Source organism: Chrysochloris asiatica, unplaced genomic scaffold (genome assembly GCF_000296735.1).
Source record: "Chrysochloris asiatica unplaced genomic scaffold, ChrAsi1.0 scaffold00033, whole genome shotgun sequence".
Taxonomy (NCBI): domain Eukaryota; kingdom Metazoa; phylum Chordata; class Mammalia; order Afrosoricida; family Chrysochloridae; genus Chrysochloris; species Chrysochloris asiatica.
Window position 1 is genome coordinate 21,768,267 of NW_006408551.1, and position 23,116 is coordinate 21,791,382.

The 23,116-nt window shown below is 38.0% G+C and overlaps 1 protein-coding gene across 1 annotated transcript in view; it reads left to right on the plus strand.

Annotated features, from left to right (window-relative positions):
- The first annotated feature begins 8,997 nt into the window (after window positions 1-8,997).
- Window positions 8,998-23,116, plus strand: part of CCT2 (chaperonin containing TCP1, subunit 2 (beta)) — a 26,373-nt gene continuing 12,254 nt past the window's right edge. Inside the window, exons 1-14 of the mRNA XM_006859548.1 lie at window positions 8,998-9,043; window positions 9,720-9,794; window positions 9,891-9,956; window positions 11,009-11,120; window positions 11,921-11,997; window positions 12,132-12,244; window positions 13,024-13,226; window positions 14,940-15,040; window positions 15,412-15,539; window positions 17,162-17,265; window positions 19,839-19,958; window positions 20,353-20,481; window positions 20,652-20,755; window positions 21,030-21,129. Coding sequence (XP_006859610.1) covers window positions 9,041-9,043; window positions 9,720-9,794; window positions 9,891-9,956; window positions 11,009-11,120; window positions 11,921-11,997; window positions 12,132-12,244; window positions 13,024-13,226; window positions 14,940-15,040; window positions 15,412-15,539; window positions 17,162-17,265; window positions 19,839-19,958; window positions 20,353-20,481; window positions 20,652-20,755; window positions 21,030-21,129 — 1,435 coding nt within the window. The 5' untranslated portion in view covers window positions 8,998-9,040. The remainder of the gene's footprint in view (window positions 9,044-9,719; window positions 9,795-9,890; window positions 9,957-11,008; window positions 11,121-11,920; window positions 11,998-12,131; window positions 12,245-13,023; window positions 13,227-14,939; window positions 15,041-15,411; window positions 15,540-17,161; window positions 17,266-19,838; window positions 19,959-20,352; window positions 20,482-20,651; window positions 20,756-21,029; window positions 21,130-23,116) is intronic.

A 23,116-nucleotide genomic window follows, 5' to 3' on the forward strand; every position in this document is an offset into this window, starting at 1 on the left:
TCTTTATAGTTTGTTATGACGCACACACTTAAATGTCTTTACATAGTCAATAAAATACAAGTAAACCTATTTCTGGTATTCTCAGACATCAGCAATGATATCCTTCATTCCATGTCCTCTTCTGAATCCAGTTTAAATCTCTGGCAGCTCCCTGTTTATGTGCTGATGGAACCAGTTTTTGAATTGTCTTCAGTAAAAGTTTACTTGCATAGGATATTGATGATATTGTCTGATAACTTCCACATTCTGTAGGGTCACCTTTTTTTTAGAATAGATACAAATATGGAGCATTTCCAATTGATTGGCCAGATAGCTGTCTTCCAAATTTCTTGGTATATACTAGTGAGTGCCTCCAAGGCTGGATCACTTTGTTGAAACATTTTAATTGATATTCTGTGACTTCATGGAGCCTTGTTTTTCACTAATGAGTTTATTGCAACTTAGACTTCTTACTTCATTATCATCAGTTCTGGGTCATATGCTACCTTCTGAAACTGTTGAATGTTGACTAGTTCTTTTTGGTACAAAGACTCTGTGTATCCTCCCATCTTCTTTTGATTTTTCCAGCACCATTCAATATTTTGTCCATTTTTGTTCTTAGGTGCCATTGAGTCGGTACCGACTCATAGAGACCTTAAGCACAGCAGAACGAAATACTGCCCGATCCTGGGCCAGCTTCACTACTGTTGCCATGCTTGAGTCCATTGATGCTGCCACTTGGCCAATCCATCTCATTGGAGGTCTTCCTCTTTTTCTCTGACCCTCCACCTTACCAAACATGATATCCTTCTCCAGCGACTGGTCCCTCCTGACAATATGTCCAAAGCATGAGAGACGAAGTTTGGCCATCTTGGCCTCTAAGGAGCATTCTGGCTGTACTTCTTCCAAAACAGATCGATTGGTTCTTTTGGCAGCCCATGGCACTTTCAGTATTCTCCTCCAACACCATAACTCAAAAGCATCAATTCTTCTACGGTCTTCTTTATTCACTATCCAGCATTCACGTGCATATGAGGTTATTGAAAATACCATGGCTTGGGTCAGGTGCACCTTAGTCCTCAAGCTGACATCTTTAAAAATGTCTTGTGCAGCAGATTTGCCCATAGAACCCTTCAATATTTCAAGTCTAGGCTTGAATATTTTCTTCAGTTTTTTCAGCTTGAGAAATGATGAACGTGTTCATCTCTTTTAGTTTTCTTACCTCAGATCTTTGCACATTTCATGTTAATACTTTGCTTTTCTTGTGCTCTCCATTGAAATTTTCTGTTCAGCTCTTTATCATTTCTTCTAGTTGCTTTAACTTCTTTATGTTCAGGGGCAAGTTTCAGAGTCGCTTCTGACATTCACTTTGTCCTTTCTTTCCTGTCTTTAATGTCCTTTGCTTTCTTCATATATGACATTCTTGATGTCATCCCACAACTCTGGTCTTTGGTCATTAATTTTCATGAGTTAAATCTGAGATGGTCTCTAAATTCTGATGGGATACATTCAAAGTTGTAATTTGGCTCTCATAGACTGGTTTTAATTTTCTTCTGCTTCAGTCTGAACTTGAATATGAGCAATTGATGGTCTGTACCACAGTAGATCCCTGGCCTTGTTTTGGCTGATGATAATTGAGCTTCTCCATCGTCTTTTTCCACAGATACAGTCAAATTGATTCCTGAGTATTCCATTTATGTTTGCTGCTTCTGTTGAAAAACCTGTATTTGCAATTGGTCTTGAAAAATTCTTTCATGCTGTCTTCAGCATTATTTCTGTCAGCAAGGCCATATTATTCAACTACTGATTCTTCCTTTGTTTCCAACTGCTGCATTCCAACCACCAGTAATTATCAAGCTTCCTTGATTGTGTGTATGATCAATTTCAGACTGAAGAAGTTGGTAGAACTCTTGCACTTCCTCATCATTAGCTTTGGCTGTTTGTGCATAAATTTGAATAATAGTTGTTTTAACTGGTCTTCATTCTAGGTTTATAGATACTACCCTATCACCGAAGTATTACATTTTAAGATAGATTCTGAAATGCTCTTTTTGACGTTGAATGTGATGCCATTCCTCTTCAGTTTGTCATTCTCAACACAGTAAACCATGCTGTTGTTAAGTGCCGTCGAGTCTGTTCCGACTCATAGTGATCCTGTATAGAGTTTCCCAGGAGCAGCTAGTGAGCTTGAACCACCGACCTTGTTATCCACTTCTAAGTGGCCAATACCTGTCTATTTCAGCTCACTAATGCCTAGGATGGGGGAGTGTGGTGCCTCTGTATGAAAAGCAATAGACTGAAAACCACACGTCAGCAGTTCGAGCCCGTGAGCCACTCCATGGGAGAATGATGAGGCTTTCTACTGCAAAGATGTACAGATGTAGTTGATTTGATTTCTGTGTATGCCGTCTGTTGAGGTCCATGTGTATAGTTGTCTTTTATACTATTTTTAAAAAGTATTGGCAGTGAATTAGCCCTTGGTCTTGCAAAATTCTGTCATGTGATCTCCAACATTGTTTCTATCACCAAGACTATATTTTCCATCAACTGAGCCTTCCTCTTTGTTTCCAACCTTTGCATTCCAATCACCAGTAATTATCAATACAAATTGATTGCATGTTTGATCAACTTCAGACTGAAGAAGTTTGTAGAATTCTTCAATTTCACCATCACTGCCTTTAGTAGTTGGTATATAAATTAGAATAATAGTGATATTAACTAATCTTCCTTGTAGACATGGATATTATCCTCTCACAGACAGAATTATATTTAAGAGAGATCTTGAAATGTTCTTTTTGATGATGAATGTAACTCCATTTCTCTTCAACTTGTCACTCCCCACATAGTAAACCATATGATTGTCAGCTTCAAAATGGCCAATACCAGTCCATTTCAACTCACTAATACCTAGGCTATCGATCTTTACGTATTCCGTTTCATTTTTGACACCTTCGAAATTTCCTAGATTCATAATTTGTACATTTCATGTTCCAACTATGAATGGATATTCGCAGCTATTTCTCCTCATTTTGAGTTATACCCCATCAGTAAATGAAGTCCCAAAGCTTTATTCCATTTGTGACATCATGGTCAAATGGGTCTCAAAGCTATGTAAACTTTAAAACAACAACAACAAAAACCATACATAATCTAAAGCAATTTATTACTTTAATAATGCTAATTTTTTTTTCATAGAAACTTCTAATTTTTACTTATGTAGTACTTTAAGAGTAACAAAATCCTGTCATGATCATTTCACTAACTTGCTGAAGGATGATCTTGGCCCTAATCTCTACGATTAGAGTCCCCTGCTCCCATTGACAAATTTCACCAAATGACAGAATTCCATGTGATATATATCACCAAGGTTTCCAACCTTACCATGCAAACCATCAGGTCTGGATGAACACTATACCTAGTGTGACTATGGGCACCTGGTCCTTTATCTAGTTTCCCTCCCCAGGATTTTCTGAGTTCCTGGCCTTCAGAGTCAGTCACTGAAACGTGGATTGGAGTTCCTGGAGTCCAGAGTTAGTCACTGAAACGTGGATTCCTGACACCTCACAAGCTCTATGGACCTACAACCAATCCCATAGAAAGTGCTATCAAATTCATCAAAAGCTAGAAGAGGCATGTTGTGGTAAGCCAATAAATTCAGCAAATTGAACACTCTGAAATGATTTCCAGTGAATTGACTTGAACCTCTGGAACAGAACCCACCCGAGATTTTAAAAAACTAGTAAATGAGAAGGTTGAAGTTCAAACTCTTGCAGTTTGGTTCAGAAGTTGAGTGTTTAACTTCAGTAGTGGAGGAATGGCACAGGAGGATAAGATAGGAAAGGAGGAAAGGACAAAAATAAATATTACAGAATGCTGTTGTTGGGGTCATCTCTTGGTTGCCTCTGGCATCAACTCCACAAAGTGGCAAGGCCTCCCACCCAGTCCCCATGAAAAGGTCCCCGGGTACAGTGCCCACAGTCCTCCAAATCCAGACAAGCAAATCCTCAAGCTTGCCTGTCAGATGACATACTAAATATCTCCAAGTGTATAATGCCCACAATGGAGCAGTCTTTTCAAAATAAGACATTTTAGTTTCTTATTATTGAGAGTCTTCTCATTCCAGAGCGTAATTTGGGATTTGACAATTAAGGTGCATTTCCTGAAAGCCCAGAAAATTCTTGGCCAATTTAAATGAACGTTTTTTTTCCAGTCTGAACACTCTTTTACATGTTGGACCTCAGGATAGTGTAAACCAGAGATGGCAATTTCTTTTCTGTAAAGGGCCAGATAGTAAAGCTATTAGACTGCATGGGTCATATAGTCTACGTTGTTATTGTTGTTAAGTATTATTAGGAGCTCTGGTAGCGTAGCGGTTACAAATCAGGCTGCGAACCTTAAGGTCAGCAGTTCGAAACTACCAGCCGCTCCGCGGGAGAAAGATGAGGCTTTCTACTCCCGTAAAGATTTACACCCTTGGAAACCCTGTACAGGGTCGCTATGGGTCGGAACCGACTCGACGGCACTTCACAACACAACAACAGCATTATTGAGTTGGCTCCAATTCACAGCAACTCTGTATAGAATTTCTGAGACTGTAAATCTTTACTGGGGCAGAAAGCCTCATCTTTTTCCTGAGGAGCACAATTAAGTGTTGGAGTACTCATTCTCTGAAGTGTTGTCCATAGCTTGTCATGATTCACACAGTTGAAAGCCTTTGCATAGTCAATAAAGCACAGGTAAACATCTTTTCGGTATTTGCTGCTTTAGCCAAGATCCATCTGACATTAGCAATGATATTCCTCAGCCTATGTCCTCACTTGAATCCGGCTTGGATCTCTGGCATTTCCCTATCAATGCACCACTTAAAGCATTTTTGAATTATCTTTAGAAAAATTTTACTTGCATTCAATCTTAATGTTATTTATTGTCAGATGATTTCCACATTCCGTTATGTCACCTCCCTTTGGAATGGTCACAAATATGAATCTCTTCCCATTAATTGGCCAGATAGTTGTCTTCCAAATTTCTTGGCACAGATGAATGAGTATCTCCAGTGCTGTGTCAGCTTTTAAATTATCTTTAATGAAATTTTACTTACAAGTTATATTAATATTATCCAATGATTTCTGCGTTCTGTTGGTTCACATTTCTTTGGAGTAGGCGCAAATATCTCTTCCAGTCAGTTGACCAGGTAACTGTCTTCCAATTTTCTTGGCATAGATGAGTGTGTGCCTTCAGTGCTTCATCAGTTTGTTGAAAGATTTCGATTTGTATTCCATCAATTCCCAAAGCCTTGTTCTTTGCTAATGCCTTCCATGCACCTTGGACTTCTTCCTTCAGTGCTATTGGCTCCTGATCATACACTACCTTTTGAAATTGTTGAACATTGACCATTTCTTTTGGTACAACGGCTCTGTGTATTCTTTGCATCTTCTTTTGATACTTTCTGCATCATTTGATATTTTGCCCAAAGAGTCTTTCAGTATAGAAAGTGGTGGCTGCAAGTATTTCCTCAGTTCTTTCAGCTTGAGAAATTCTGAGCATGTTCTTCCCTTTGGGTTTTCTAACTAGATCTTTGCATACTTATAATATTTGACTTTGTTTTCTCCAGCTGCCCTTTGAAATTTTCTGTTCAGCTCTTTTATCTCATTATTTCTTCCATTTGCTTTAGCATCTCTACACTGGAGAGCAAGTTTCAGAATGTCTCTGACATCCATTTTGGTCTTTTATTTCTTCCTTGTCTTCTTAATTACCTTTTGCTTTTTCCTTTGATTTTTGGTCATTAGTTTCTAAAGCTTAAAATCTGTTCTTGAGATGATCTCAACACTCACTTGGGATATGTCCAAGGTCATATTTTGAGTCTCATGGACCAGTTTTAATTTTTTTCAGCATCAGCCTGAATATACATATGAACAATTGATTGTCTATTGCATGGTCTGCCCCTGGCCTTATTTTGGCTGATGATATGGAGCTTTTCCATTTTCTCTTCCCAGAGATAGTTAATTTGATTTCTGTGTATTCCATCTGGTAAGGTCCATGTGTATAATTGCCTTTTATGGGGCTTAAAAATGGTATTTGCAATGAAGAAGTTATTGGTTTTGCAAAATTCTGTCATGCTATCTCCAGCATTATAACTATTACCAAGGCCATATTTTCCAACTACGGATCCTTCTTGTTTCCAACCTTTGGATTCCAATCTCCAGTAATTATCAACACAGCTTGATTGACTATTTGATCAATTTCAGACTGAAGATGTTGGTATATTTCTTCAATTTTATCATTACTGGTTGTAGTGGTTGGTCGGTAAATTTAAATAATAGTGGTATTAACTGGTCGTCCTTGTAGATATATGGATATGACACTAACACAGACAGTATTATACTTCAAGACAGATCTTGAAATGTTCTTTTGGATGATGAATGAGGTATCATTCCTCTTCAATTTGTCATTTCCAGTATGTGACTGTCAGATTCAAAATGACCAATACCAATCCATTTCAGTTCACTAATGTTTATGCATTCCATTTCATTTTTGACAACTTACAATTTTCCTGCATTAATACCTCATACATTCCATGTTTTGATTATTAATGGGTATTATTAATGAATATTTTTTTCTCCTTATTTTAAGTTGTGCCCCATCAGTAAATGAAGGTCTCGTAGGCTTTACTCCATTCAGGCCATCACGGCCAACTGTACTTTGAGGAGGCAGCTCTTCCCCTGTTTTATTTTGAGTACCTTCCAACCTGAGGGGCTCATCTTTAGACACTATATTTGACAATATTCTAGTGTTCTATATCATGTTTCAATGTTTGATATTCTGGTGCTTTGGTGTTTCACTGATATTCTGAAGGTTTTCAGTAGCTAAACATTCAGCTATAGTCCGACTCTCCTTCCTCCAAGTCTTAGTTTGGAAGCTCAGCTGAAATCTGTCCACCATGGGTGACATTGCCAGCATTCAAAATACCACAGCTTCCAGCATCACAGCAACATGTAAGCCACCACAGTGCGACAAACTGACAGATGAGTGGTGGAGTGATCCTGTAGGACAGAGGAAAACTGTCCCATAGGGTTTCCTAGGCTAAAAATCTTTATAGGAGTTGACTTACCACGCAGTTTGAGGGAGAAAAGATCATGAGATGATGCAATACTATTCATCTCCAATGGTGGTGGTGGTGGTGTGCCATGGGTTCGGAATCATAGAGACCCTTTTTTAGGGTGTCCGAAGCTGTAAATCTTTACTGGAACAGAAAGTCTTATCATTCTCAGACTTTGTGGTTAGTAGTGTAACTTACACATTATACTACCAGAGCTCCTTGTCATCTCCAATTGTTGTTAAATGTTGTCGAGTCAGTTCTAACTAATGGCGACCCTGTACAGGGTTTCTGAGGAGTGGCTGGTGAGCTTCTACTGCTGACCTTGAGGTTCAAACCAACTTTGCAGTCCAGTTCATTAACCCACAGCGCCACACCAGGACTCCTGTCATCTCCAATAGTGAGAGGGGGGAAAAGCCACTGTAAAGCCTCGGGAAAGTGAGCCGACAATACAAAGATAAATGCTCCCATTAACATTCACAAGACTTTTGCCCTGTGGTGTGATCACTGTCTGATTACTAAGTGTTTTAAAATTTGATAAAATTTTATTATGTTCAATAAATAATGTTCAAAATCATAAACCAAAACAAAACAGAAAACCAGACTTATTAGTTGGGTAGAGTCTGGTGGAATCCCTTAGTCACCTTTCAGTCTTGGAACTGAACTCACCCCCTTGGCTTAATTTTCAGCCAAACAATAGACAAGTCTGTAAGGGGAATAGTAATAATAGGGAGGGACACTGTGACACCTGGGCAAGTTCCTTGAAACTCTGAGTCTCAGTTCCTGACTCCTGAACTGGGACTAACAATACCAGCTCCCAGAGTTTGGAAGATTACTGAGAGAATGTTGGGCATATTAAGTAAGTGCTTAGCAAATGAATGGGAATTATGGTTATTTTTTTCCCTAGGAAAACTGCCCTCTCTAATCTAGCGTTTTTATCTTCTTTTGGAGGAATCCTGGTGTGGTGCTGCAGAATAAGCACTTGACAATAAGGTCAGTTTGAGTTGAAAGGTTGGTGTCTCGCTTGCTCAGCTTGCTCCTCCTTGGAAACCCTATACTGGGTCAGTATGAGCCCGAACCGACGTAAGGCACTTGACTCAATGGCACTTAACAACAACAGCAATGCACTCCTTAGACTAATTAACCATTTGAGATCAAAAGGATAGCACTTGTCCAAGGACAAAGTTCAGAAGGCCAGCAGGATTATAATGGAAAGAAACACAGCAAGTGGGATTGATGTAATGTTGTGAGAATTGTAATCATGAATTATTGAATGGAAACCTGATTTGCTCTGTAAACCTTTACCAATTCACAAAAACAAGTTAAAACAAAATTCAATAAAAGGAAAGAAACTTCATTATACTCAATAAATGCTTAAAATGACAAGAGCAATAAGAGTATTATTTAGGAATATGATGGTAAATAACTACAGATACACAATAAAGCTAAACAACTTGAAAGTGGGATTGCCTTTGAGCATAGAAAGTAATGAAGCAGGAAAATTATTCTTTATTATTAGCATATGACACTTTAAACTGCATATGTATAGTTTTTCCATGCAAAAAAATTTTAAATTAAAGAAATATGTCAAAATGAGAGCGAGAAACTCCGTTGCTTTGGCAACGCCCAAGCGTGGAGTCTCTTTGTTCTTCACAGATTTTGATTTTCATCCGCCGGCTTCTAGTAAAATGTTAAGATTCCTCCTGGCTCTCGTCCAAGTCTGTGGTGCCGCAAGGGGCGGAGCGCAATCGGAATCCCCGCCCCCTGCGGCGTGACGTTTATGGCCCTCGAGGCTCCTCTCGAAACGGCACCCCCTCCCTTTCTCCGTAGACAGCCAGACGGGAAACGACTACTGGCCGTGGCTCCGCCCCTGCAGTAGAGCGTGTGGCGTCACTTCCGGCCCTGTTCTCTCCTGGCTACCGGGGCCATCTGTGAGGGATTTGCGTGTGCTCCGAACTCATTGGAACCATGGTGAGCTTGGTCCCGTGTACCTGTCCTACCGCTTTCCGCCATGCGCTGCTACCTATCCGTCTATTCTGCCCTCCTAATGCCGCGTACTCAGTATGTCTGTCACGGGACCGCCGCACATGGCGCCGGCTTTGGCGTGTGGCCTGCTGCAGGCCTGCCGATGGGATCCCTGTCGGCCGGGTGCGGAGTGGGTCGCAGGACCGGCACCTCGGTCCGAGTCGAACCTCTCCACAGCTTCAGAACCCCGAAGTCTGGACCTCACCCCCACCCACAGACCTAGCAGTCTCAGAGAACTTTCTAGCGCGCCGGGCCGCTGAGATCGACCCCGCCTGGTTTCAGGGCGGAGCCTGGGGGTGGAGGATGGCGCGGCCGAGGGGCGAAATGGCGCAGGGGGCCAGTGGCAATCCCTGCCTGCCTCCAGTCTTGCCACACTTAACCAGGCTCTTCACTGTATCGTTTTGATTCTGGCATCTACATGAATCTTTAAAGTCGCTTTCCTCACAACGTTTTTTAAGTCTCCCCAATAACTAAATGAGTACCCTGATGATGCAGAGCTTCATTTGTTTGAAAAGTAAACTATGTTGTGAATTACTGTGAATGTAGCAACAGGCCTCTAAGTCTCAGTGTTAATGAGTCTATATTCTAAGTCCGTGTTTTAATTTCCGATTTCCGATTTTAGGCGTCCCTTTCTCTAGCGCCTGTTAACATCTTCAAGGCGGGAGCTGATGAAGAAAGAGCGGAGACAGCGCGTCTGGTGAGTCTTTTATTTATTTTGAAGATAATAATTGTAGCTTTCACCTCAGACTGTAAAATTGGCTAATTCTAACAATCTCTGGTTTTTTTCCACTAGTCTTCTTTTATTGGTGCCATTGCTATTGGAGACTTGGTAAAGAGCACTTTGGGACCCAAGGGCATGGTAAGGAAAATTGCCTATTTGTAAGTTTTGATATTGTTGTAGTCATTAAGTGGGGGATTAGTAATAACAATATGTTTTTTTTTTTTTTAACCTTTAAAATTTTTTAATCACAGATAGGATGTGAGTATATTCTCTTTACTAAAAATCAAACCAGTACTCAAGTTCTTTAGGATCAGCACTATTTGATGTGTAGCTTCTGGGTATCAGGGTGTCCTCAGCGTGTTGAACAGTTCTTTTATGTCACCTTGCTTCAATGAGTGGCAGCAGAATCTGCTCAGCTTCAAGTTGCCATAGGTTTGAATTATGTGTGAACGTTATAAGTTATTGGTACTTTGGGTTTTATGTTTTCTTTGGTAGAATTTGGTAGGTTATGTTTTTGTCTGGGAATGCTCAAAAACTTCCCATATAAATTAGTGGTAACTGTGCTTCGCTGTATGCCGTTCTGGCATATAAAAGGCTTCCTAGGAATATTGTACTTTCGGGTAGTAGAGGAAACTTATGTACCTTAGAGGTATGTATATGTATTTCCTTATATAGCAATGTTTTGTTTTATACGAACAATGATTTGTATGTATCTGTAGCTTCTAACTTCTAACATAGTGTGGATCTCTGAAGCTTGATTATTTCTTTGTATTGTTTTGATTATTATGGAGCTGAAACGTCATTGTGTACATCTCCCTTTGAGTCTAATTTTTCTAGGAGGTAGGTACCAACGCTTGGTTGTAGGGTGTGTGCGTTTAAAACTTTTGAGTGGATATTGCCAAATAACCATCAGAGTGTTTATACACTAGTAAGGAGCTCTGGTAGCGTAGTGGTTACGAATCGGGCTGCAAACTACAAGGTCAGTAGTTTGAAACTACCAGCTGTTCCATGGGAGAAAGATGAGGCTTTCTGCTCCTGTGAAGATTTACAGCCTTGGAAACCCTGTACAGGGTCGCTATGAGTTGGAATCGACTCCACGGCACACAGCAGCAGCAGCAGCAGCAGTGTATGAAAGTACTGATTGACCAGCTTGTTCTTTAAGATGTAAATTGTGTTTTGTTTTTTTTTAGGATAAGATTCTTTTAAGCAGTGGACGTGATGCCTCCCTTATGGTAACCAATGATGGTGCAACTATTCTAAAAAACATTGGTGTTGACAATCCAGCAGCTAAAGTTTTAGTTGGTAAGTCATATTTTTACTTAAAATTATGAACTATTCATAATGTAGTTAGTAAATTGTGATTTGTAAGCACTATCCTAGTGGTCAGAAGGAGGAACTTACAGAAAAGCTGTTTGATAGCATTATGACATATTTATCTTTTTAATAGGCTTATATTCATTGTCCTAAAGGAGCTTTGGTATTGTAGTGGTTACGAATCGGGCTGTGAACCACAAGGTCAGCAGTTTGAAACTACCAGCCGCTCTGCGGGAGAAAGATGAGACTTTCTGCTACTGTAAAGATTTACAGCCTCGGAAACCCTGTTTAGGGTCGCTATGGGTTGGAATGGACTCGATGGCACTTAACAACAACAATCATTGTCCTGGTGTGGTGCTCACGAAAATGCACTGGACCACAAGGTTGGTCGCTCAAACAACATTAACTGATTGTTCTTTTAATTACTTTGCTGCTGTTAAGTGCCTTCGAGTCAGTTCTGACTCATAGCGACCATGTATAGGGTTTCTGAGGAGTGGCTGGTGGGTTTGACCTTGTGGTTAGCAGCCCAGTGCTAATCAGGACTCCGATTAATTGGTATCTTTTGATTGTCTTTGGTATTAAAATAACAAGCTTCTGGAGTGTCAAATATTTAGTGATGATGAAGTTACTGCATTCAAAACCTAAAAGTTCTAGAGAGAATTTTTCAGGTAGGGAAGCCGTAAGTATATGAAATTTAGATTGGTTGTGGTTATGTTTAGTGACTTATACTACCATGAAGTAATTTAAGAAGCAGAGTTGGGTATACATTAATATTTTTTAAATTCTAGATATGTCACGGGTTCAAGATGATGAAGTTGGTGATGGCACTACTTCTGTTACTGTTTTAGCAGCAGAATTGTTAAGGGTAAGAAAATACATGAGCACCTCAAACTCCTTTTATTTTTTTTTGTTCCCATTGCTTCTTTGAATGTCAGAAGTAATCAAATTCTTGCTTATTATAAATTGTATTGACAAGTGATTCTTATTAATTATTAATAGGAAGCAGAAATCCTAATTGCCAAGAAAATTCATCCACAAACCATCATCAGTGGTTGGAGAGAAGCCACAAAGGCAGCAAGAGAAGCTCTGTTGAATGCTGCAGTTGATCATGGGTTGGTATTTCAAAATACTGCTGTCTTATTATTTAGGAATTCAAAATTTGTTTTGTAATATGTGCCATGCAGGAAATTTAGAGAGCAATGAAAAGCATTTGCAAACATGACTCTGCTGCCTCTCCTTTCCTCAAATAAAAATCCCACCTTCCCCTTCAGAGATAGACACTGAAGTTAAAGTTTGAGTTTTCAGTCTTGCTTATAAAATCAGAACAAACAGGTAAACAGAAACTAGTATTGTCTTGCAGAGAGGTTTTAACCTAGTTGATTAACAGTTAAACATTTTTGGGTGTCAGTATTATCTACAACGTTCATTTTAATAAAATTACACGTTTAATTATGTGACTGTGGTATAATGTACTTTCCCTGTGTAGTTGGAGATTTGTGTTTTTGACAAGTTTTAGCTTTATAATAATAGCATTAATTCATTGTCCGTCCCCCACCCTTAATTTCTAGAGGTGTAATTATTTCTGGGTCCAAAGGTAATGTAAGCCTTCAAAAAATTGTTTGCCCAAAAAATGCACAATAGTGCTTATTTCCCTTTTTGTTTTGTTTTTATTTATTTATTTTTTTGTAACTTATGGGTTGTGGGAGAATGATACCTTTAATTTGCATTTTTTGATTATATCGGTGAGGCTGAATTTTCATATGATTTAAAGTGCTTATATAGTAGGGGTGAAATCTATGATATAAATATATCTGGATAAATTTTGTAAAGTACAGTAGTGTTGATGTCTTCAGACAATATCAGATACCAGTTTGTTTTTGTTTGTTTTAAGTTCTGATGAAACTAAATTCCGTCAAGATTTAATGAACATTGCGGGAACAACATTATCCTCGAAACTTCTTACTCATCACAAGGATCACTTTACAAAGTTAGCCGTAGAAGCTGTTCTCAGACTGAAAGGCTCTGGTAATCTTGAGGCAATTCATGTCATCAAGAAATTAGGAGGAAGTCTGGCAGATTCCTATTTAGATGAAGGTATGTATAGATGTTAAGTACGGAAAAGCAAGCTTTGATTAAATACTTAATGCTAAGTGAATGCTGTTTTTAGCTAGTTAGCATTAGTGATGCTATACAAGACCAGAAAACTTGTCTTTAAGAACACAAGTCATTGCAAACACTTTTGCTAATTTAACCCATTTGTTACATTGACATATGTCTCATCTTCACACACCATCCCAGCATTTCCTTGGATAATTTCTAAATTTTACGTCATGATGTTAAGTGTGATGGAGTCAGTTCTGACTCATAGTGACCCTGTATAGGGTTTTCAAGGAGCAGCTGGTGAGCTTGAACTGCTGACCTTGCAGTTCAAACCGACTTTGCAGTCTGGCGCATTAACTTACAGCGCTGTGATGCTATTTGTAGTTAATAAAGATAAATTTTAAATTTTTGTCAGTTATTCTAAAATAGTGCTTTCCCAGAACGACTCGTGTTTGCCAGGAAGGGTTTGGGTAAATCAGATCAGTTAGAACTAGGATATAGTTGAAGGTTCTTGGTGTTCAGTGTATAACTTTTGGTGTTGATCTTAAAGAATGATGTTTTGGTTAACTACTGTTTTCTTAATATATTTTGCTTATAGTGTATGACACTTTAAAATATTTTCATAGAATATATCACAAAATGACCTGTGGAAAGTATAGACATTTTCTTGTAGAGCAGGATAAAAATGAAACAATTGCTTTACAGTTTGTACCTGACCAGTTGTTTGCATTCTGGTTTTACACCAGGTCATATGTCTTTCATGTATTTCAAGGAAGTTATACAATTCCAATGATATTACTAGTTGAATTTATTTATGAGGGTGCCTCAGAAAGATAATTCCATTTTTCCATGAACTTTTTGACCAACCCAACCAACAGTAGATTTTGACTCATAGTGACCCTATTCATAAGGTTTCTTGTTCTAGGGCTATAAGCTGTAATTTTTCTTTTATTTTGATGGACCCACATTTTAAAAATTTGGGCCCATCCTGATTTTGCTGCACTGGCCATTAATGAATCAATTCGAAACCCCCCAAAAAATAAAACCAAAACGAAACCTGTTGTAGTCAAGTTGATGCTGACTCAGAGATCCTGTAGGACAGAATGGAACTGCCCCATAGGGATATGGAGCTATAGGATAAGCACTGGACTACTAAGGCACCAGTTGCTCTTTGGAAACCCCATGCAGGGTTGCTATGGATTGGAACCAACTTGACGGCACTTGACGGCACTTAACAACAACAGCAATATTTATGGAAGGTGATCGCCACAGTAGGGATCTAGGGTGGTACTGCTGGTATTCCCGTTTACAATTGAAAACCTATGGTTATAAGCTTGTAAACAGCAGGGGCTTGATTAGAGTCAGATTTGTCCATTGTGTGTCAGTTCTAGCAGTATCCTGAATATTGAGTTCACAGCTTGTTAGTATTTATTTTGAGTTAATGGACGTTACCATAATATTTTTACATTGCAGTCCATACTTTTCTGTATCATATATACCTGAAACAGGTTTTGAAATGCTATGTGCATTACTTGTGCACAATATTCTATTATATGTATGTTTAAATGACTTCACTGATTGTATTCTAGGACCATAGTAATCATTCTTTGAACAGAGTGATTTGATAAAGCAGACAGCTTTGTGAAACTTTTTGATGTATTCTTGAGGTATTTACTTAATGTAATACTATCATTTTTTATGTTTTAGGATTTCTGTTAGATAAAAAGATTGGAGTAAATCAACCAAAGAGAATTGAAAATGCTAAAATTCTTATTGCAAATACTGGAATGGATACTGACAAAATAAAGGTATGTAACTAAATTTCTTGATAAAATTGCTGGCAACCACAAACAGAAAGGTTGGGAAAACAGTTGCACTGAAAAAATGTGTATTTATACACACTATTTTATATATTAAGGAGCTCTGGTAGCATAGTGGTTACGAATCGGGCTGCAAACCTCACGGTCAGCAGTTCGAAACTACCAGTTGTTCCGCGGGAGAAAGATGAGGCTTTCTGCTCCTGTAAAGATTTACGGCCTCGGAAACCCTGTACAGGGTCACTATGAGTTAGAACCGACTCCAAGGCACATAACAACAACAGCATTTTATATATTTACATAAAAATGTTGAAATACGCTATGGGAGCAGAAGTGATGATATTCTTATGTTTTCTCTGTAGATATTTGGTTCCAGGGTAAGAGTTGATTCTACAGCAAAAGTTGCAGAAATAGAACATGCAGAAAAGGAAAAAATGAAGGAGAAAGTTGAGCGTATTCTGAAGCATGGAATCAATTGTTTTATTAACAGGTTTGTGTGTGCTATGCTAACATTTGTAATCATCTTAGTTTTTTTTTTTAATGAAGACTTAAAAATACATTGAATTAGTTATTTGTTACTTTGGAACTGTTCTTTGTTCCTTATATAAATGTCACAAAGTAATTTGTATACAATAATTTTAGTGTTCTTTTTATGTTAATATATTTTTCATGCTTATATTAGCAATGACAATGAATGCAGTTTTAGTGATATTTCAAATACATATATTTGGAAGAGAGTTTTACTTTCATATTAGGTGAGTTTGAAGTAGTAAAAAGTTTAGGAAACAAGAATGAAGAGATGGGCATGTATTAAGAGTTTGAGGCCTTTAATTTATATGAAATATTCATAAACTTTCCTTGTGTACTTTGGTCAGGTCAGTATCTTAGGGTTTTTAAAAATTACTTTGGTGAAAATATCAACGGACATAGCATACTTCAGTAAGTGAAACAGTGGTAGTTAACTCTGGGAAAATCAAGAGTAATAGTTAATTTTGGAAGAAAATAATTATTTTACATCATCTGAAAAACTGATATGTAACCTGTGGATCTGATAATACTCATTTTGGCTAGCCTTTAATTTTTCTTTTTTTTTTTTCCAATGCCCTATTACTTTAAATGTAGCTTGTGTTCATTTTGGAAAAGAGAAAAACAGAAGCAGAATCTGAGGTCTTAACTCCCAGAAACCCTTTATATTGACCTTTTGTCTGTTTATATGTGGTATTTTAGTTTGCTTTTTTTTTTTAACTTAACTTATATGCTATAAAGTTTTGTAGCTTTAACAGTACATAATTTTTACTTAAAATTATTAGCTATTCATAGTATAACTAGTAAATTGTGATTTGTAAACACTTTCCTATTTAGGTAACTGGTATTTTTTGCAGTGTAAAACTCTTACAACTGCCTTAATTATTTTTACACCTTTCTTGCTATAGATATTCAGAGGTGGAATTAGACATCAGCATTGATAAGGTTTTCTGCTAAGTTGCTTTCTGGAATTGTGTGACTAAATTACGTTACCAATAGCAATATTCAAAAATACCCCCAAATCAGCTGTTTTCAATGATAGCATGGATGGGTTAGTGTTCATTTACAATTTTTAATTGTATACGTAATAAATAACTTGTTCTAATTTATGTTTGTATATTGAGAGGTAAAAATATTACCTTGCTGTTGTTAATTATTTCAAGACCATATTTTGCATTGCTGTTTTGGTGAAATCATGTATTTTCAGATATAGAAGGCATTTTGAATAAGATAAAAGGAAATTTTCTTAGGTAATACAGATTTTGTATCATTTGAATGATTAGCAGGATTCATGTCCCAGGAAATCTCTGGTGCTGGGGTTGGTGGAATGAGGCCTTTTTTTTTTTTCAGGTTTATGTAGTTATATATGTGTGCTGTTTGTGTAAAAATAGGATGAAATTTCCAAAGTTCCCTTGTACAGCTAGCTCTCCACCTAATGACAGTATGAACTATTGGGATACAAGTTTCTCACTAAACCTTAAAGGTAGAAAATGTAGGTGGACACTGTCCCATAGGCCACAAAAGGGATGCCTTTTATTGGTGAGTTGTTAGTTTTGAACATAATGATTATGTGTATTTTATTTATAGGCAATTAATTTATAATTACCCAGAACAGCTCTTTGGCGCAGCTGGTGTCATGGCTATTGAGCATGCAGATTTTGCAGGTGTGGAACGCCTGGCACTTGTCACAGGTATGGAAAAAAGGCTCTCATTTGTAATGGAAGTAACCACTATTTTGAGTGTTACTGTATGCAACTCACTGAGAATATAAATAATTCTAAGGAGCTCAGAATCTAAAGTGTTTCTGAAACCTGACTTAAAACTTTTTGGGTTTAAACCTTAACAGTGATTTTTTAATGTTGTATTGTGAATTGAGTGATGGTCTATATGGGATAACATCAGTTTTACACCATCGCTTCATTGCAATGATTACAATCTCCTCCATGCATCATTATTCAACAGTATTTATTTCTGTTCCCTCTGGGGTTTTTTTGGCAGGGGATGTACACAAAAACACTCAGGAATATATAATAATTTAAACAACCAAAGGGCACATTTTGCAAGCCTGCTTCTTGACCACCAGACCTCAGTCTTTCTCTTTCCATGAGTCTAGAATCCTCAGCTGCTCTTGCTCTCCATGTCCTCATCTCTGCCTCTGGTATCGTCGCTTCCTCTCTGGATAGGGTCCCACATTTTGCTTGTGCACTTCTCCCTTGATGTTCCTAGGGTCCTCTGTTTGTGGACTGTAAGATAACTACTCCCCTGTGTCTGTTACAAAACTTCTACTTTTACAGTTGTAACAGTCACAATTAGTCATAACAATTACTCACTACTGAATCATAAGAATTTTATCCCATCTCTTTTCACCAGACCCATCTAGACAAGATGAAACTGTTCAATGGGGACTCTACCTTCCCCTGCACACTGTTAAAATACCTCTTCAAAACTTGTAAGCCAGGCACTTCATGCTTTTATCACCCCCTCATTTAGGTCGCCATTGTCTGAGTTGCCTGTCCCTATCTACCAACAGCATTGTTTTAAATACCCCAAATATTCAGGAGAGAGTTGCACTGACCTTACCAATTATTACTGTAAAGTTAGCTCCCATCCATGGAGCTCAAGTTGTCAGTGTGTGAAATTGGTTTTTTCAGATGTCGAGAAATGTCATATGTATATATCCATCTTATTTATAAGTTTTTGAATTTGTTGGAGTACAACTCTTCAAGTATTCTGTTATTATCCTTTGGATTTCATGTGGTTCAGTTGTGACATCACCCATGTGGTTTCTAATGCGAGTTATTTGTGTCTTCTCCCTCTTTTGTTAGGTTTGTCAATTTTATTAATCCTTTCAAAGAACCAGCTTCTTGTCCTTTGATGCTTTCTATTGCTTTTCTGTTTTCTATCTCATTTATTTCTGCTCTTATCTTTATTATTTCTTTTCTTTTGGTGATTGTAGGTTCTCTTTGTTGGTCTGTTTCTAATTGTTGGAGATGGTGTGTTAATGTGTTAATTTTGGTTCTTTTGGATGTGCGCATTTATCACAATAAATTGCCCTCAGCACTGCTTTTGCCGTGTCTCAAAGATTTTGGTAGATTTTGGTATGTTGTGTTTACATTCTCGTTTCTAGGAACTTTATGAATTCAGTTTAATTTCTTGTTTACCCAGTCACTTTTCAGCAGGGTGTTAATTCAGTTTCCATGTATTCAACTTTATTTCCTTGGTCTTATTATTGTTGATTTCTAATTTTATGCCTTGTGGACTGAAAAGATGCTTTGTAGTATTTTGATGTTTGTAAATTTATAGAGGCTTGCTTTGTGACCTAACACTTGATCAGTTCTGGAGAATGCGCCATGTGCACTGGAGAAGAATGCATATTGTGCTGTTGTTGGGTTTAATGCTCTGTGCTCATCTGTGAGGTCAAGTTGGTTGATTGTGCTGTGTAGTTCCTTTGTAACTTTGTCAAGTTTCTTTCTAGTTGTTCTGTCCCTTTTCGAAAGTGGTGTATTAAAATCTCCCACTGTAATTGTAGATTTATATCTTTCTTCAAATCTAATAAGGTTTGCTTCATATATCTTGGTGCTGTTTCATTGGGAGGATAGATATTTATTATGGTTATGTCGTCTTGCTTAATTGACCCTTTGATCATGAGATAGTGCCCTTCTTTATCTCTTATACTGGTTTTTGTCTTAAAGTTTACTTTATCAGAGATTAGTATTGCCACTCTTGCTTGTTTATTGTTGCAGTTAGCTTGGTATATTTTTTCCCATCCTTTAGTGGAAAAAATTGTGGGCTCAACGCTGGACTTTTTTTGCGTGTTGGGGGTGTGTGCATCCACTCGCCTGAAGGAGTCTGGGCTGGGCAAAGAAGGCGTGACAGGGAAGAGGAAGAAATGTGTAGAATCCCCTCTGCCGCACCTCTGTTTGCAAATGTCACTGCACCGTTTTTAGCGCCGGTTCCCTGTGCCGGTCTGGGTGTAGTCCTGCCTTCTGAACTCCATCCCAGCGGAGTGGCCCATTTAGGGAGTCCCGTGTCTCAAGCGATTCCTCAATCACAGTATTTTCCATGATACTGTGATTTTTTTTCACTTGCGTGTGCGGAAAACTAACACCCTTGCGCCTTATGCTAGATCCAGAGTTCTGGTGCTGTTCGTGAAAACATCTTCTCTGGGTTTTCAGTCCCTCCCCCATAGAGCCTGCCATCCCTGACTCTGCCTCTGCCACCGCCAAAAGTGGAAGTCTTAATTAATGTGTATTCTTGTTCATAGGTGGTGAAATTGCTTCTACTTTTGATCACCCAGAATTGGTAAAGCTTGGAAGTTGCAAACTCATTGAGGAAGTTATGATCGGAGAAGACAAGCTCATTCACTTTTCTGGGGTAGCCCTTGGTGAGCAATTATTATGTTAGGTCTCAGTTAAGGTACCTAAATCTTTGCTAGGTTATGTTGAAGTGAAATAAACTGTTATTAAAGTTACTTAATGGTATCTTATTAAGTCTTACCTCTTGAGCTATGTTTTATTTCTGCCTTTTATGAAGTTAGCCTCAATTGTATTTTGTCTTGCCTTTGTTAATAGTGCAGGCTCAACACAGTTTTTTCTTTGATAACTTAGAATCATTATGAACATGGATTATTAGTGAAGACAGTGGGACACGTGTCGGTTTTCAGTAACACAAATATAAGTGATACCCTCGTACTAATACAAGGCAAACTTTTATATTTTATGAATAGGTGAATTTATGAATTCTTATAGGCCATAAGAATATTATTTTCTTAACTTTAGGTGAGGCTTGCACCATTGTTCTGCGTGGTGCTACTCAGCAAATCTTAGATGAAGCAGAAAGATCTCTGCATGATGCTCTTTGTGTTCTTGCCCAAACTGTGAAGGATTCTAGAACAGTTTTTGGAGGAGGTAAGCATTTGAAAACTACTGAGTATATATTATTTCTTAAAATACAGTTTAAATCATCAATAGTTTCAGTGGTTCTTATTGAAACATTGTTTAACAGATCCTAAAGGAAGTCAGTAATTCAGTGTCTGGGAGGCAGCTAGACATTATTTTATTGGAATTTTTATTTGCAGGTTGTTCTGAGATGCTGATGGCTCATGCTGTTACACAACTTGCCAATAGAACGCCTGGCAAAGAGGCTGTTGCAATGGAGTCTTACGCTAAAGCACTGAGAATGGTATGCTAATAAGAGGTCTACATTTAAGTTTTGTGGGTTTTGATGGTTATTAAAGTGAATATTTTTTTTTTCCTGTTTGGTTCTGACAGGAAAACTTTATTTTTTGGCATTTATAAAATGACGTGTTTGATATCAGAATCGATACTAGAATTTTTCTTTTACTACATAATTTCCAAATGTGTAATTGAAAAAAAAAACCGGTCCTTTCAGCTAGACATAAATAACTTTCTTCAAGTGTAATAGATAGTAACCATTTGTCTTCTTCATTTCCTAGTTGCCAACCATCATAGCTGACAATGCAGGCTATGACAGTGCACATCTAGTGGCACAGCTCCGAGCTGCCCACAGTGAAGGCAATAAAACAGCTGGACTGGGTGAGTTCTTGTAATCCTATACAAGATTCCTGTGACTTTGCCCTTAGATCCGTTTTGTGTTGTGGGGAAGATGTTTGCTTACTTTTTTTCTCAACACTGTCAAAAAGTTGTTCTCCATGAAAGACTTGAAACTAGTTATGAGATTTCTTAATCGTTTGGTATATAATGACAGTAAGGCTGAAATACATAAACAGTATATATGTAGATACTTTCATGTACTACAATCAATGGTAGCATCTAATCTTACAGTCTTTGACATTTTAAAAACATTTAGTGGCAATATGCATCCACTTAAAATTTCTACACAAGCAGTTCAATGCCATTGTTTACATCCTTCACAATGCATCATAATTTCACTATTGTCTTAATTATCTATTACTGTTATAACAGAAATGAGACCACCAGTGGATGCTTTTAACAAACAATATCTGAAAGGTTAGGAGGCTAGAAGTCCAAATTCAGAGAGCCAGCTCTAGAGGAATGCTATCTTTCTTTGTTGGATCTGGATACGGTCATTGTCTAATTTCAGCATCTGTAGGCCCATCTTTCTTTGAAGATCTCCATATATCTTGGCACCAAACCCTTTCTTGGTGGTGGTGGTGAAGTGTCGACTCACAGCGACCCTGGTTAGGGTTTCTGAGGAGCTGCTGGTGAGTTTGAACTGCTGACGTTGCAGTTCAAAACGATCTTGAGGTTGAGTGTTTATCCTTTGGCGCCACATCAGGATTCTCAGTGGTGATGCTGTTGTTGTTAAGTGTCATTAAGTTGGTTTTGACCCATAGAAACCCTGTATAGGGTGTCTGAGGATCAGTTGGTGAGTTTGAACCGCCGACCTTGTGGTTCAAACCTACACTGCCATCCAGCACATTAACCTGCAGCACCACAGCAGGACTTCTACGTCCTTTTTTATCTGCTCACTTTTCCCTCTTTTTTTTTTTTAAATCTCTCTTACCTCTTATAATTGTTGTAGGCTGCACCCCTGGGGAATTCCCTTACATCACATTAAGGCTATGATGGAATTAAGGTTATTGTTTTCTGTTACAGCCTATCAAGTTGCTTCCATCTCAGTGATCCAGTATAGGGTTTCCAAGGAGTGGCTGTAGGTTTGAACTGATGACCTTGTGGTTAGTAGTCCAGTACTTAGCCTACAGTGCCACAACAGTACTCCATGTTGTTACTGTTATTAGATGCCTTTCAGTAGGTTCTGACTTACAGTGAACCTGTGCACAGCAGACTGAAACACTATTTGGTCTTTCACTATCCTAACAATTGTTATGTTGCTGCCATTGTGTCAGTCCATCTGTTGGGATCTTTGTTTTGTTTTTTTTGATAACCCTTCACTTTACCAAACATGAGTTGTTCTCTAGGGACCGGTCCCTTCTGAAAACATGTCCTCACTTCTAAGGAGCATTATGGCTGTACTCCCAAGACAGATTTGTTCTTCTGTCAATCCATGGTACGTTGAGTATTCCTTGCAATAGTTGAAATGCATCAGTTCTTCTGTGGATGGTCTAATTTATCATTGAACTTTCACGTGCATATGAGGTGATTGACAATACCATGACTAGAGTCAGGCTCAACTCAGTCCTCAAAGTAGTATTTTTGCCTTTAAATACTTTAAAGAGGTTTTGTTCAACAGATTTGCCTAAATGCAGTATGTCATTAGATTTCTTTACTGCTGTTTCCATGATTGTTGATTATGGATCCAAGCAAAATGAAATTTTGGATAATTTCAATCTTAGGATGTTTATTATGATATTATTTATTGGTCCAGTTGTGAGAATTTTTGTTTTCTTTACATTGGGGTGCAATCCGTATTGAAGGCTATAGTCTTTGACCTTCATTAGTATGTATTTCAAGTCCTTTTTACTTCTAGCAAGCAAAGTTGTATCATCTGAATATCACAGGTTGTTAACTGCATCCTCCTCCAATCCTGATGTCACATTCTTCGTATAACCCAGTATCTCAGATTATTTGCTCAGCATAC